Source organism: Lissotriton helveticus, chromosome 12 (assembly GCF_964261635.1).
Source record: "Lissotriton helveticus chromosome 12, aLisHel1.1, whole genome shotgun sequence".
Taxonomy (NCBI): domain Eukaryota; kingdom Metazoa; phylum Chordata; class Amphibia; order Caudata; family Salamandridae; genus Lissotriton; species Lissotriton helveticus.
The window spans coordinates 791,201,876-791,213,541 of NC_136073.1; the positions used below are offsets into that span (position 1 = coordinate 791,201,876).

An 11,666-nucleotide genomic window follows, 5' to 3' on the forward strand; every position below is an offset into this window, starting at 1 on the left:
AATGCAACGACAAGGAGTGGATTAGATTTGTCTCTGGGCACAAGGTTATTGCCCAACAGGAAACATGGGAAACTACCGCTAATTTTTGGATGGACGGGTTTACCAGCTTTGCTAAAGCTGCTACCGCTAGCTGTGTTGGTAGAGCTAAGGGAGGCCTCCTAATTTTATTTTCCCTAGACCTTAAAGGATCTCTAAGACAGATCAACAATGTCTCCCCCAATATCCTTATTGTTGAAAGGGAAATCAGCCCCACCAGGAGGATATTATACGTTAATTTTTACAATTCCTGGAACAGGGACAACAGCGATAATAATATTGCCAGACTAGATGCTGTTTTAATGTCAGTCAGTCAGAATACACATCTCGATTCGGAGTACATACTATTGGGAGATTTTAATATTCACCCCTGTAAGCTAATGTGTGGCTCAAGTAACAAGGAGGGGGGAGAATGTCTCGAAGGCCCCCACTTCGAGCATACGACATCAGGTGAAGAGCTAGAAGATCTTCTGGCTAACTTTAACCTCTTTGAACCGGAGGGGGGCTCAAGAATAGCTACCTTTACGGGTACTGACCCTGGAACAATTATAGGTTACATTTTTGTAACACCAGGTATCTTAAACAGGGTCATCACCTATCGCACAGTTCCCTCCCATTACAGCGATCATAATCCTGTTATACTTGATGTAGCTTGGGGAGATTTTATGGGGCCAATCCTGGGGCCAGTAAATCCAGGGCATACCTTACGCACATCAGACCAGGGTAGAAGACTTAAATGGACCAAGGTGGTTCCGGAGAACTTTTATGCGGAAGTTTTCCCGAAAATCGAGGCCCATGTGGCGGTGTGCCAAAACCCAAATGCCCGGAACTGTGAAATTATAGGGGCCTTTGAGACTATGTGCGGGCAGGTCTCACAGGACCTTTTGGTAAAACCCAGGAAGGGAGTGTGTAACAAGCAGCGCTGGTTTGGCGCTACTTGCTCAAAAGCACATAAATCCTTAATGGCAGCCTTGAAGAGAACACCTAGGATAAGGGCTGACATTGTCACCTTGAGGAAGAATTACAAGCTAGCAGTCAAGACCAGACAAGACTATATCAAACGTGAAGCCTGGGAGAATCTCCTCTCCGCGGTCGTTCTGAAGGATAGCAGGCAATTCTGGGAAATAATCAAACAGCCATTTTTCTCTGATTCAACTAATGATGTCATGGACTGTGTTATCTCGGATGACAAATGGCTGGCCCACTTTAGAAAGGTGTATGGAGACAACGAGACGGCTAGTCAAGTATGCCCCCTGGTGGCCCCGGATGCCGCTCCCCTTTATTTTAAAAGATCTGAGGTAGAGAAAGCTATTTTGGCCACTACCAAGAACAAGGTTCCTGGACCTGACGGGTGCCGGCTGACTTTTATATACACGCACCCAAGTTATGGGCGGGGGTCTTGGGTAATGTCTTTACCGCTGCGAACGGCAACTCCATACCATCCACCTGGGTTATCTCTACCATCGTCCCTATTTTTAAGAAGGGCCAACGGGACGATCCCGGGTGTTATAGGCCCATATACCTCTTGGACTCTGCAGTTAAAATATTAGGCAGAGTCCTTTTGGTCAAACTGAGGGATAGTGTAGAGTGCTGCGGGGGGCTGGCCGACATTCAGTACGGGTTCAGAGAGAAGAAAGGAACGGTTGAGCAATGCTCCAACTTACACCTGTTGATCTCAAAATATACGGTGGCCAAGGAGGGGTCCCTATTCCTAGCGTTTATGGACCTCTCCTCGGCCTTCGACTTGGTGAACAGGTCTAAGTTATGGACCACCCTCCTGAAGATGGGTATAGATGAGGCGTTGGTCAAGTTCATGGCCTCTCTTCACCAAGAGCTTTTTGTTGCAGTGCGGGTCACTAATGAGGGAAGGTGTACGTCCCGTTTTAAGTCCATGCGGGGGGTCAGACAGGGCTGTATATTGGCCCCGTTGCTTTTTACCATCTACATTAATGGCTTGGGCGCCTATCTAGAGGATGTTGAGGGTGATGTTCCGCGTGCAGGAGCAGTTAAGATCCCCGCGCTCCTGTACGCGGACGACGCGGTGCTGATAGCTCGCACTGGTGTCTGTCTGCAACGTCTTCTGGATGCCTTTGGCACATTTATGGACCATCTGGATTTAAAAATAAACACAAATAAATCCCATACTATGGTCGTGGGGTGCCAAAGTAGCAAGGGGAAATCGAAAATCTTTGAATGTAAGGGCGAGGTCGTCACCAGAGTCTCTACGTTCCCCTACCTGGGGGTTCTGTTTGACCAGAGGGGATCTTGGGGACCCCAGGTTAGGGCGAAGAGGTTGGCGGTGACTAGATCATCAGCAGCCCTCATGGGATTTGCAGGCAGGTTGGGTGCTAGGCCGATGGAAGCCCTTTTGAAGATTTATACAAGTAAATCAGTTGCTCTGGCCTCATATGGTTCACCCCTTTGGGGTTACGTAAACCTGGAACCAATTCAGAAGGCGGAAAACAGATTCTTACGGACCCTCCTGTCTGTCCCACAGTCTACACCGACTTTTTCCATACATATGGAGGTGGGCCTAGATTTCGTCACTGATGGGCTGAACATGGCACCCTTGATCTTCTGGCTAAAGACCTGGCTCAATGAAGAACTGCCCCTTAACCATAAGATCATGGCTGATGTCATGTCTTTGGACCACTTTAAAAGGGTGCCATGGTTGGCCTACTTGATGAAGTCGTTCTCAGACCTGGGACGACCAGAACTCTTTACATCCCCCCGGGATATCAAGAATCAGGACATTGACTTGATCAAGAAGCAATTCATGGGCAGGGCAAGAGCATGTCGCGAGGAAAAGGAACTACGGAAACCGGCAGTGAGGAGACACTATCTGCTTGTAAATTCATTTGCACTAGCACCTTACCTTGGTTTAGTTACGATCCCATTCCATAGGTTTCTCCTGACTAAGTTTAGGTTTAACTTGTTACATTTTTATTTGGGCAATTTTAAAACGTGGGAAAAACCTGAATTAGCCCCCCCCCCCTGTTGTTGTGATCACTTTTCTGTCCAAGATACCATGCACTTTGTTATGTTTTGTGGGTTTTTCTTAGAGCCTAGGAAAAAATATCTGTTACCTGTTTTAAAGGAGGCTGGCTTCACACAAGTGAGACCAGCCCTGCTCTACCTGCAATCATTGAACAACATACGTATTACATTCTATATGGCCAATTTCCTGGTGGCAGCAGCCAGAATTAAAAAAAAACACATCAGAATAATGGGCCCCTTTAAATTGCGTTTAATCATTGTATTTGAACTTTGTACAACACTAAATGAACTCAATCTGCCTTTTTATGAACCTCATGTATGCACTGACTTGTATGATACTGTAAATAGTTTTTATTTGTATGAAATGTTTTTATCTCTTTGTATGATTTTTAACTAAATCGAATAAAGATATTTTGACTGACTGACTGACAGCAGGAATATTAGTCGCAAGATTTATTTTTACATATTTATTGCCACTTGAAAGCTGGACGCACTAGGAACTCTGCATTGGGTGGTTATAAATCGTAAGTTAATGCTGAACACAGCCCCCCCCCCCCTGAGGTCAGTGCTCCCTCTTCAAGTCAGTGCCCAGTGTGGCCACATCGCACCCCCCTAAAACCGGCCCTGCCTTATCTCCGTCCTAAGCACGATGGAGTCAGAGGGTGGAGGAGGGGGCTGTACCACTCACTACTGAGGAACTCAGCCCGTATGTTGGAACTTCACGCCAGTCTAATGCAATACTTCATGGGGGAGAGGATGTAGCCTTGTGGCTAGCGGCTAGAGCGGTCAACCTCAAAGCTGGGGAACCGGGGTCAAGTCTCGGCAACAACGCTCAACATCCTGTGAATCTGGGCAAATCACTTAATCTCTCCGAGCCTAACAAAAATGCATGTGTCCATCTGTAACAAAACTGGTGCTCATGTAAAGCGCTCTGATACCCGATGTCTCGGGCTAGTTCGCGCTATATAAAACTCAAAAAAGCTGGGGGTCAAGTACCTGTGGGATGACTTAAAGGCAGGGAATCTCCCAAGCCTCAACTAAGGCCCCCCGCGACTGCTGATAGAGACGCGGCATAAGGCACCGCCCTGCTCCATAGAGTTACAGAACTGAAAGCGAATCATAACTCTGTTACTACCAAGAGAGTGGATAATGACTATCCACACTCTAAGAAAACCTAGGATCTGGCAAATAAAATAGTTGCACAAGTAACAGACATACAGCAAAGAACTGAAAATAGTTGTTTCCTGGATATTCTGGCTCTTATGCCTCTGGCTCTAGGGTTCTGCCTATGATGACAGAAGCCTCTTTGTGCAAGAGGATAAGCTAGATGTTTCTGTACTTTTCGAACAAACTTTTTAGGGTGGAATATCTGACTGAACTGAGGCAAACCAAATATCTGCACAGCATTACATTTCTCCATGCGACCTCTGCTCTGTTAAAGGCGTTAAACACCAGTATTATGGTAAAAGACGTGCTATGTCTATTAAAACTCTGAATCTTGTGATATAATAAAAACAGATTTCAAACAATACTCTGAAACTACAAGGCCCCCGTCCTGGATAGGTTTATGGGTGTTTTTTATAGACCATTTGTATATACCCTTGAACCTAACCTCACTACCCTATTCATCAGCCTTGCTGATCTATTAATTGTCACTCCAAAGATGAGCCAGGCCAACTTGTCTCCATTACTCAAACCAGGGGAGGACTCTAAATTAAGTTCTTTCTACAGACCAATGCCGCTCATAAACACTGATAAAAGACTCTTACGAAAATCTTCGCGACAGATTCGAAACTTTCTCTCCTGAATGCATACCTCCTGATTAGTCAGGCTTTATCAAGCAGTGTCAGTCCCATGGCATTTAGCATAGGATGGTGGATTTGGTTGAGAAGGCCTAACAAAACCTGATCTAGGTACTTCTAGTATCACTGGATGCTGAAACTGCCTTCAACTGAATAGACTGCGGGGACACCGGATCCTACCAAAGTGCTACCAATATACCTAAATTGGCACCAATTATACATGATGGAGGACTATATAAGACCCCGCCAAGCCCACTTCCATTCATCGACGGGGAGGCGGAGCGGACAAAGGTAGGTTACGCGGCGGAAGGCGCAGCCAGAGACACTAGGAGTATGAGTGTTGGTGTGTGTGTGGGTGCGGTTGAAACGTCTTAAGCAGGCATTTTTCTGTCTATTCAAAATCAGTTTTTTAAGAAAATCTGCATTTATGTGTAAACTTGATAAATCATCATCGGGTTTTGTTTGTTTTTCCCTACTTTCCAAGAATGTCACTAGAGGGGTCTTCCCCCATGCCTCACATAGAGAAAGTAGGTTAGAGTTCTTGGGTAAGTTATGAGAGACATTCTCTCTCATAGTTTTTAAAGGAGTGGGCACACATATGAGTGACACGTGTAATGTACCTTTAACCCCATAAGTGCTGCCGTCGGCCGTTGGACATCGCGAGCACTACCTTCCTAGTGCTGCGCACGTCTAACGGCCGAGGTGGCCCCGCCCGCGCAAGTAAATGCCCGCACCGCGGCGGAATTACCGCCCCGGTTAACGGGGTAATAACCACGCGCGATAAGCAGTGTGGTGATGGATGGTTACTTGTGAAATAACCAGCGGCAACCTACCTATTATGTTTTTGTTTGTCTTCTCATTTTTCGACAGGCTAGACTTGGAGTCCCATAGCAGTGGGCTGAGCGATAATTCACACCCCACATAGTGGTTTATCTTTATTTAATTATTTAATTATAAAGACAGAGCCCATTTGAAAAAAAGGTCCTGAAGAATGCCACATAACTTCATGGGACATTAGGCAGAAACATGTTGACCACATACACCATGGCAAAGGGATAATCATTTCCCTAGTCACCGCGCACTTCTTTTAACACGTTACAGTTGGCCAGTTTATTAAAATGAGTCTTTATGACAACTGTAATGGTTTTTAGATCACTTTCACTACCCACGGGCCCCCACTTAGTTTAAGAAGTGCATCCCTTTCATCAGGTGTATGCTCGCCCTCTATCAAACCAAGTTTTTAGAGGGCGAGGACGGCCTATGATGAAGCATGACACCAGGTGGTGTGTGAGGCCAGTCTTTCACGTTTTGTATGATGCCCTCATCAATCACGCATCTCTAAGCACCTGTAGATCACCTCACTAGGAGCAGCCCCACTTGTGTTTAATTCGTTAAATATATATACCAATATGTATTGGTGAATCAGTGGGTGTATGAGTGTCTGTATAAGTGAGGGATTAGGTGTCTCAGTGAATGTATGGGTGAGTGACTGTGTGAATGTGTGTATCTGTCTATCAGTTGATGTCTAAGTGGGTGCATGAGTGTGTTAGTGGGTACATGAATGACTATATGGGTGCTTGATTGGTTGTCTGACTTTGTCTATGGTTGTCTGGGTGTCTGTGTTTGTAGGAGAGAAGGTGTGTAACTGCCTGTATGGATCAGTGAGTGAGTGAGTCAGTGGATGTATGGGGGACTGTTGCATGTGTCAGAATGGGTGAGTAACTCAGTATGTGGAAGGCAGTATACGTGAGTGACAGGGTATATGTGTGACTGCATCCATGAGTGAGTGAATGTGAGAGTGGTAATATGATGAGTGGATGCTTCTGTCAGTGACTGTATAGCTGAGTGTGTATGTGTTACTATTTGTATGAGTAAGTAAGTGGGTGGGTATGTAACTGTTTGGATAAGTAAGTGTCCGTATGGGTGAGTGTCTAGGTGTGTGAGTAGTTCTATGGGAAAGTCACTCAGTGTGCGAGCGCCTTTATGGCTGTAGGAGTGGATATGTCAATGGCTGTATTAGCGAGTGAGTGGGTCTATGAGTGGAAGTATGGGAGAGCGAGTAGACGTGTGACTAGATCAGTGAATCAGTGGGTGGGTGTTTAAGTACTGGCATCGCTCTGTGATCGGTTTGTGAATGGTTGCGTGGGAGTGGCAGTGGGTGTATAAATGATTCTATTGGGGTGTGAGTGGGTGTGGCAGAGATCCTGTGGATGATGTCATCACTGATATCATCAGTGAAGTCATTAGAGACGTCATGTCATCAGTGATGTCACTGACCATGTCATGAGCGATGTAATATGTGAGGTCATAACTAGTTCATTGCGGGGGCATGTGTTATAGTTAGCTCAGCTAACTATAACAGCTGAACTTCTCTGTTTTTTTACCAGTGAAATGCCAGCCTAAATAAAACATCCCTGTAACCTTTATTTTTTCCGTGAATTTCTCAGGTTTTTTTCATTCTAATTGCTAACTATAACAACCCTAAAACCTGTGTTTATGCAGTGAATTTCTAAGGTTTTGTAAATGCTAATTCCTATCTATAACGTCCCTGAAACCGATTTTTTTTCAGAGAATTTTTAAGGTTTTTTAACTAGAAGTCACGTTTGCAGAGTGGTGGAGAAAAAGGATTGGGCCTCTAATGAGCTCTCAAGAATTCCACTGCTTAGGACTTATAGGAGCTCCCAGGAGTGCTTCTTGGCCCCCAAGGTCCCTCTGCAGTAAAGTGGACTTCATCCCCCAACCAGTAGTGTGCCAGGAGGCATGTTTGCAGACTGGTGGAGAAAGGGGGCGTGGCCTCCAAACACCTCTTAGCAATCCCACTGTGTGGGACTTAATGGAGGTAACAAGAATGGTAGTTTCCCCAAGGACGTCCTTGTGGGCCAACTAACCATTTCGATTTTAACAGAACAACTAACGTTTGTGATGAAAGAACAGAAAACTGTCCCTTTTGAGTCCTGATTCATTTGTAAGAGAAATGCTGGAATGCACTGTCCATATCAACATATTCTGTGTTTTCATCTCTGTTAATATCTCTCACAGGTCAGAGGAACAACTTGTGGTACCAAAGGTTCATCTATAAAGGATCATAATACCATCTCTCCTAGTTCTGCTGAAATGGAAGAATACTTTGAAGACCGTAATACCACAGATATAGACTATGCTCCTCAGACTTCAATTCTACTGGCCCAGTCCTACGGCCTCTTGTTCATTTGTTTGCTTGGACTGGTCGGGAATGGGATAACTCTCTGGTACCTCACGGTTTGCATCTCCAGAACACATTTTACCACATACATTTTAAACTTGTCCATTGCTGATTTTATGTTTCTTCTCTTCTTTTCCTTCATGATCATCCTGCTTTATCTGTTGCCTCTACACGGATTCATTGTGATATCTTTTCCCTTCTACATCATAACGTTTATAACTGCGTTTGGGTATCAGAGCAGTCTGTACCTCCTCACCGCCATCAGTGTGGAGAGGTGCCTCTCCATTCTTTACCCAATTTGGTATCGATGTCACCGTCCCAGCTACCAGACCACCATTGTCTGCATCGTTTTATGGGCCTTTTCCAGTATGTTGGCTGCAACAGAAACTTATTTTGGTTTTACAAATGGAATCTCTAAAGAATTTGCCATATTTGAGGCTGTTTTATATTTTTTAATTTTAACACCTGTAATTCTTCTATCCAATCTGGTCCTACTCAACAAAATTTGCAAGAAATCACAGCGGCGCCACGGCGTGAGGCCCTCCATCCTCATTCTCATCACCGTATTAACCTTTCTTTCCCTCTCTGTGGTAATCTGTCTAATTACTTTTCTTGTTGTTTTTGATCTTCTCACTATGCCACCTGCATATGGGATGGTTTGCTGTTACTGCTTCTGCATTAACAGTAGCATCAACCCTATACTATACTTTCTAGTGGGTAGTCTCCGGCGGCGGGGAAGCAAGACCACCATAAAGCGGGCCCTTCAGAAGGCTTTTCAAGATGAGTCTCAGTTAACTCAGGATGAAGCTGAAGACTTCCCTCAACAAGAGTGTCTCCGAATGCGCTCTCCACTTTAGTGCGCGTGTGGCATTCCAAACTTACCTTAGATGGAAGAGGTTATGCATCAGTCCAACACCAAAGGTGTGCTCTGATTTAGCTAGTTGACGTTCATGGAAACGCCAAAATAAAGTTGAACTGTGGTTCTCATGTTCACTTGAAGCTTGTGAATACTAGACCATCTGTGATGTAGTGACAGCATTGCTGGGTGATAAATGCTCATAAATAGTTGAAACCAGCACACTAATTAACACTGCTTTGAGAGATCATAGGTTTGTGGGTAATAATCACTCTGGACATTTAAGAAACTATCAGCCTGATTCATGTAGGCAATAGCGCTCGCAAAAGGGCCAGATTCTGAGAATCTGGCCCTTTGCGAGTGCGATTTTTTCATTTGGTATTCACAATCCCAAATGCAAAAATCGCTATTTAAGAATTCGCATATTTGCGAGGAATGGCATTTAAGGAATCTCTAATAGAGATTCCTCAAATGCTATTCATGACACATCAGGAAATTGCGATTTTGCACTTTTGGGGCCGCTATTTACCGAGAGGTCAGACCTGTCGGTAAATAGCAAAAACTCAGAAAAATGCTTTTAAAAGCATTTTTCTAAGTTGCATGTTGCACACACACTTGTCCTTTGGACATGTGTGTGCGCAACACCTGTTCAAAAGTGCATTTTAGGGGTGCTACAGGGTGTCCTTTGGACACCCCTGGCACCCTTAAAATCGCTATCTGATTTGCGAGTAGCAAATTGCTACTCGCAAATGAGGGATACTCCCCATTCATTCCTATGGGCCTCTTGGCCCATAGGAATGAATGGGGAGTATTTGCGAGTAGCAAATTGCTACTCGCAAATAAAGAACATGTAGGAATCGCTATTTTATTAGCAATTCCTACATGAATGCCGTTTTGCGTGTCCTCAATAGCGAGTCGCTATGATTCGCTATTAGGGACACGCAAAGCGGCATCTACATGAATCAGGCTGTATGTCTTAAAATCCTAATGCTAGTGTTCACTGATCTAAAAACTTTAACCAAAAAAATGATAGTCCTCTTAAATAGAAGATGGTTGAGAAAAGCTAAATGGATGATTTACTTTTTATGAATTCCTTCTTTTTATTATTTGCAAACTTTTCTAAACGTTTTGCTGGTGTCCAAAAAATAAAATTGTCAGGTAGAGTGCTATTAAAGCATGCAGTAGTACATCGATGCAGTGGTCATGTTACCTCTTTTTAAAGAACAAGGATTTTAGACCGAAAAAATGAGTATTGTTGCGACAAGTGTTATCAAACATCTTCATGAATTCATTTCAACTTTATTACCTGCAAAATTGAGTGCCACTTCACATGCGGCCTGTTATTTCGGCCTTCATCTATTGCACACTATGAATTCGAATAGTGCTGGGTCAGAATTCATAAGGTACAATAAATAGCACCTAATGGAGTTTGTCCCCAATAATGGGAACTGTTAGCCCTGTCATCCTTAGTGTGGTTTCTCCTGACTTTTTGCCCCCTGACCTCCTGTTTTGCTGACATCATTGTTGCTGGCTTTAGGATTCTGGGAACTTTACCACATCTAACCAGTGCTTAAGTGTATACGCTCTGTACTCTAAACATGATCACATTAGCTTATCCACAATTGGCATATTTAATTTACTTGTATGTCTCTAGTACAGTGCACTATACGTGCTCAGGGCCGGGAAATTAAATACTAGTTTTGGGCCTGCAGAATGGATTGTGTCACCCACTCAGTAGCCCTTTAAACATGTCCCATACCTGCCATTGCAGAGCCTGTGTGTGAAGTTTTAACTCGCATTTCAACCTGGCAAGTTAACCTACAACTGTGCAGAGGACCAATATTTAACATTATTTGCAAACCTACTGAACTTTAGTGCGCGTGTGACATTCCAAACTTACCTTAGATGGAAGAGGTTATGCATCAGTCCAACACCAAAGGTGTGCTCTGATTTAGCTAGTTGACGTTCATGGAAACGCCAAAATAAATTTGAACTGTGGTTCTCATGTTCACTTGAAGCTTGTGAATACTAGACCATCTGTGATGTAGTGACAGCATTGCTGGGTGATAAATGCTCATAAATAGTTGAAACCAGCACACTAATTAACACTGCTTTGAGAGATCATAGGTTTGTGGGTAATAATCACTCTGGACATTTAAGAAACTATCAGCCTGATTCATGTAGGCAATAGCGCTCGCAAAAGGGCCAGATTCTGAGAATCTGGCCCTTTGCGAGTGCGATTTTTGCATTTGGTATTCACAATCCCAAATGCAAAAATCGCTATTTAAGAATTCGCATATTTGCGAGGAATGGCATTTAAGGAATCTCTAATAGAGATTCCTCAAATGCTATTCATGACACATCAGGAAATTGCGATTTTGCACTTTTGGGGCCGCTATTTACCGAGAGGTCAGACCTGTCGGTAAATAGCAAAAACTCAGAAAAATGCTTTTAAAAGCATTTTTCTAAGTTGCATGTTGCACACACACATGTCCTTTGGACATGTGTGTGCGCAACACCTGTTCAAAAGTGCATTTTAGGGGTGCTACAGGGTGTCCTTTGGACACCCCTGGCACCCTTAAAATCGCTATCTGATTTGCGAGTAGCAAATTGCTACTCGCAAATGAGGGATACTCCCCATTCATTCCTATGGGCCTCTTGGCCCATAGGAATGAATGGGGAGTATTTGCGAGTAGCAAATTGCTACTCGCAAATAAAGAACATGTAGGAATCGCTATTTTATTAGCAATTCCTACATGAATGCCGTTTTGCG

The 11,666-nt window shown here is 44.0% G+C and overlaps 1 protein-coding gene across 1 annotated transcript; it reads left to right on the forward strand.

Moving 5' to 3' along the window:
* The first annotated feature begins 998 nt into the window (after positions 1 to 998).
* On the forward strand, positions 999 to 8,894 carry LOC144798144 (mas-related G-protein coupled receptor member H-like). The gene is made up of 2 exons (XM_078668897.1): positions 999 to 1,280; positions 7,875 to 8,894. Exons 1-2 carry the CDS (start codon positions 999 to 1,001, stop codon positions 8,892 to 8,894), a joined length of 1,302 nt encoding a protein of 433 aa, XP_078525023.1.
* The last annotated feature ends 2,772 nt before the right edge of the window (positions 8,895 to 11,666 follow it).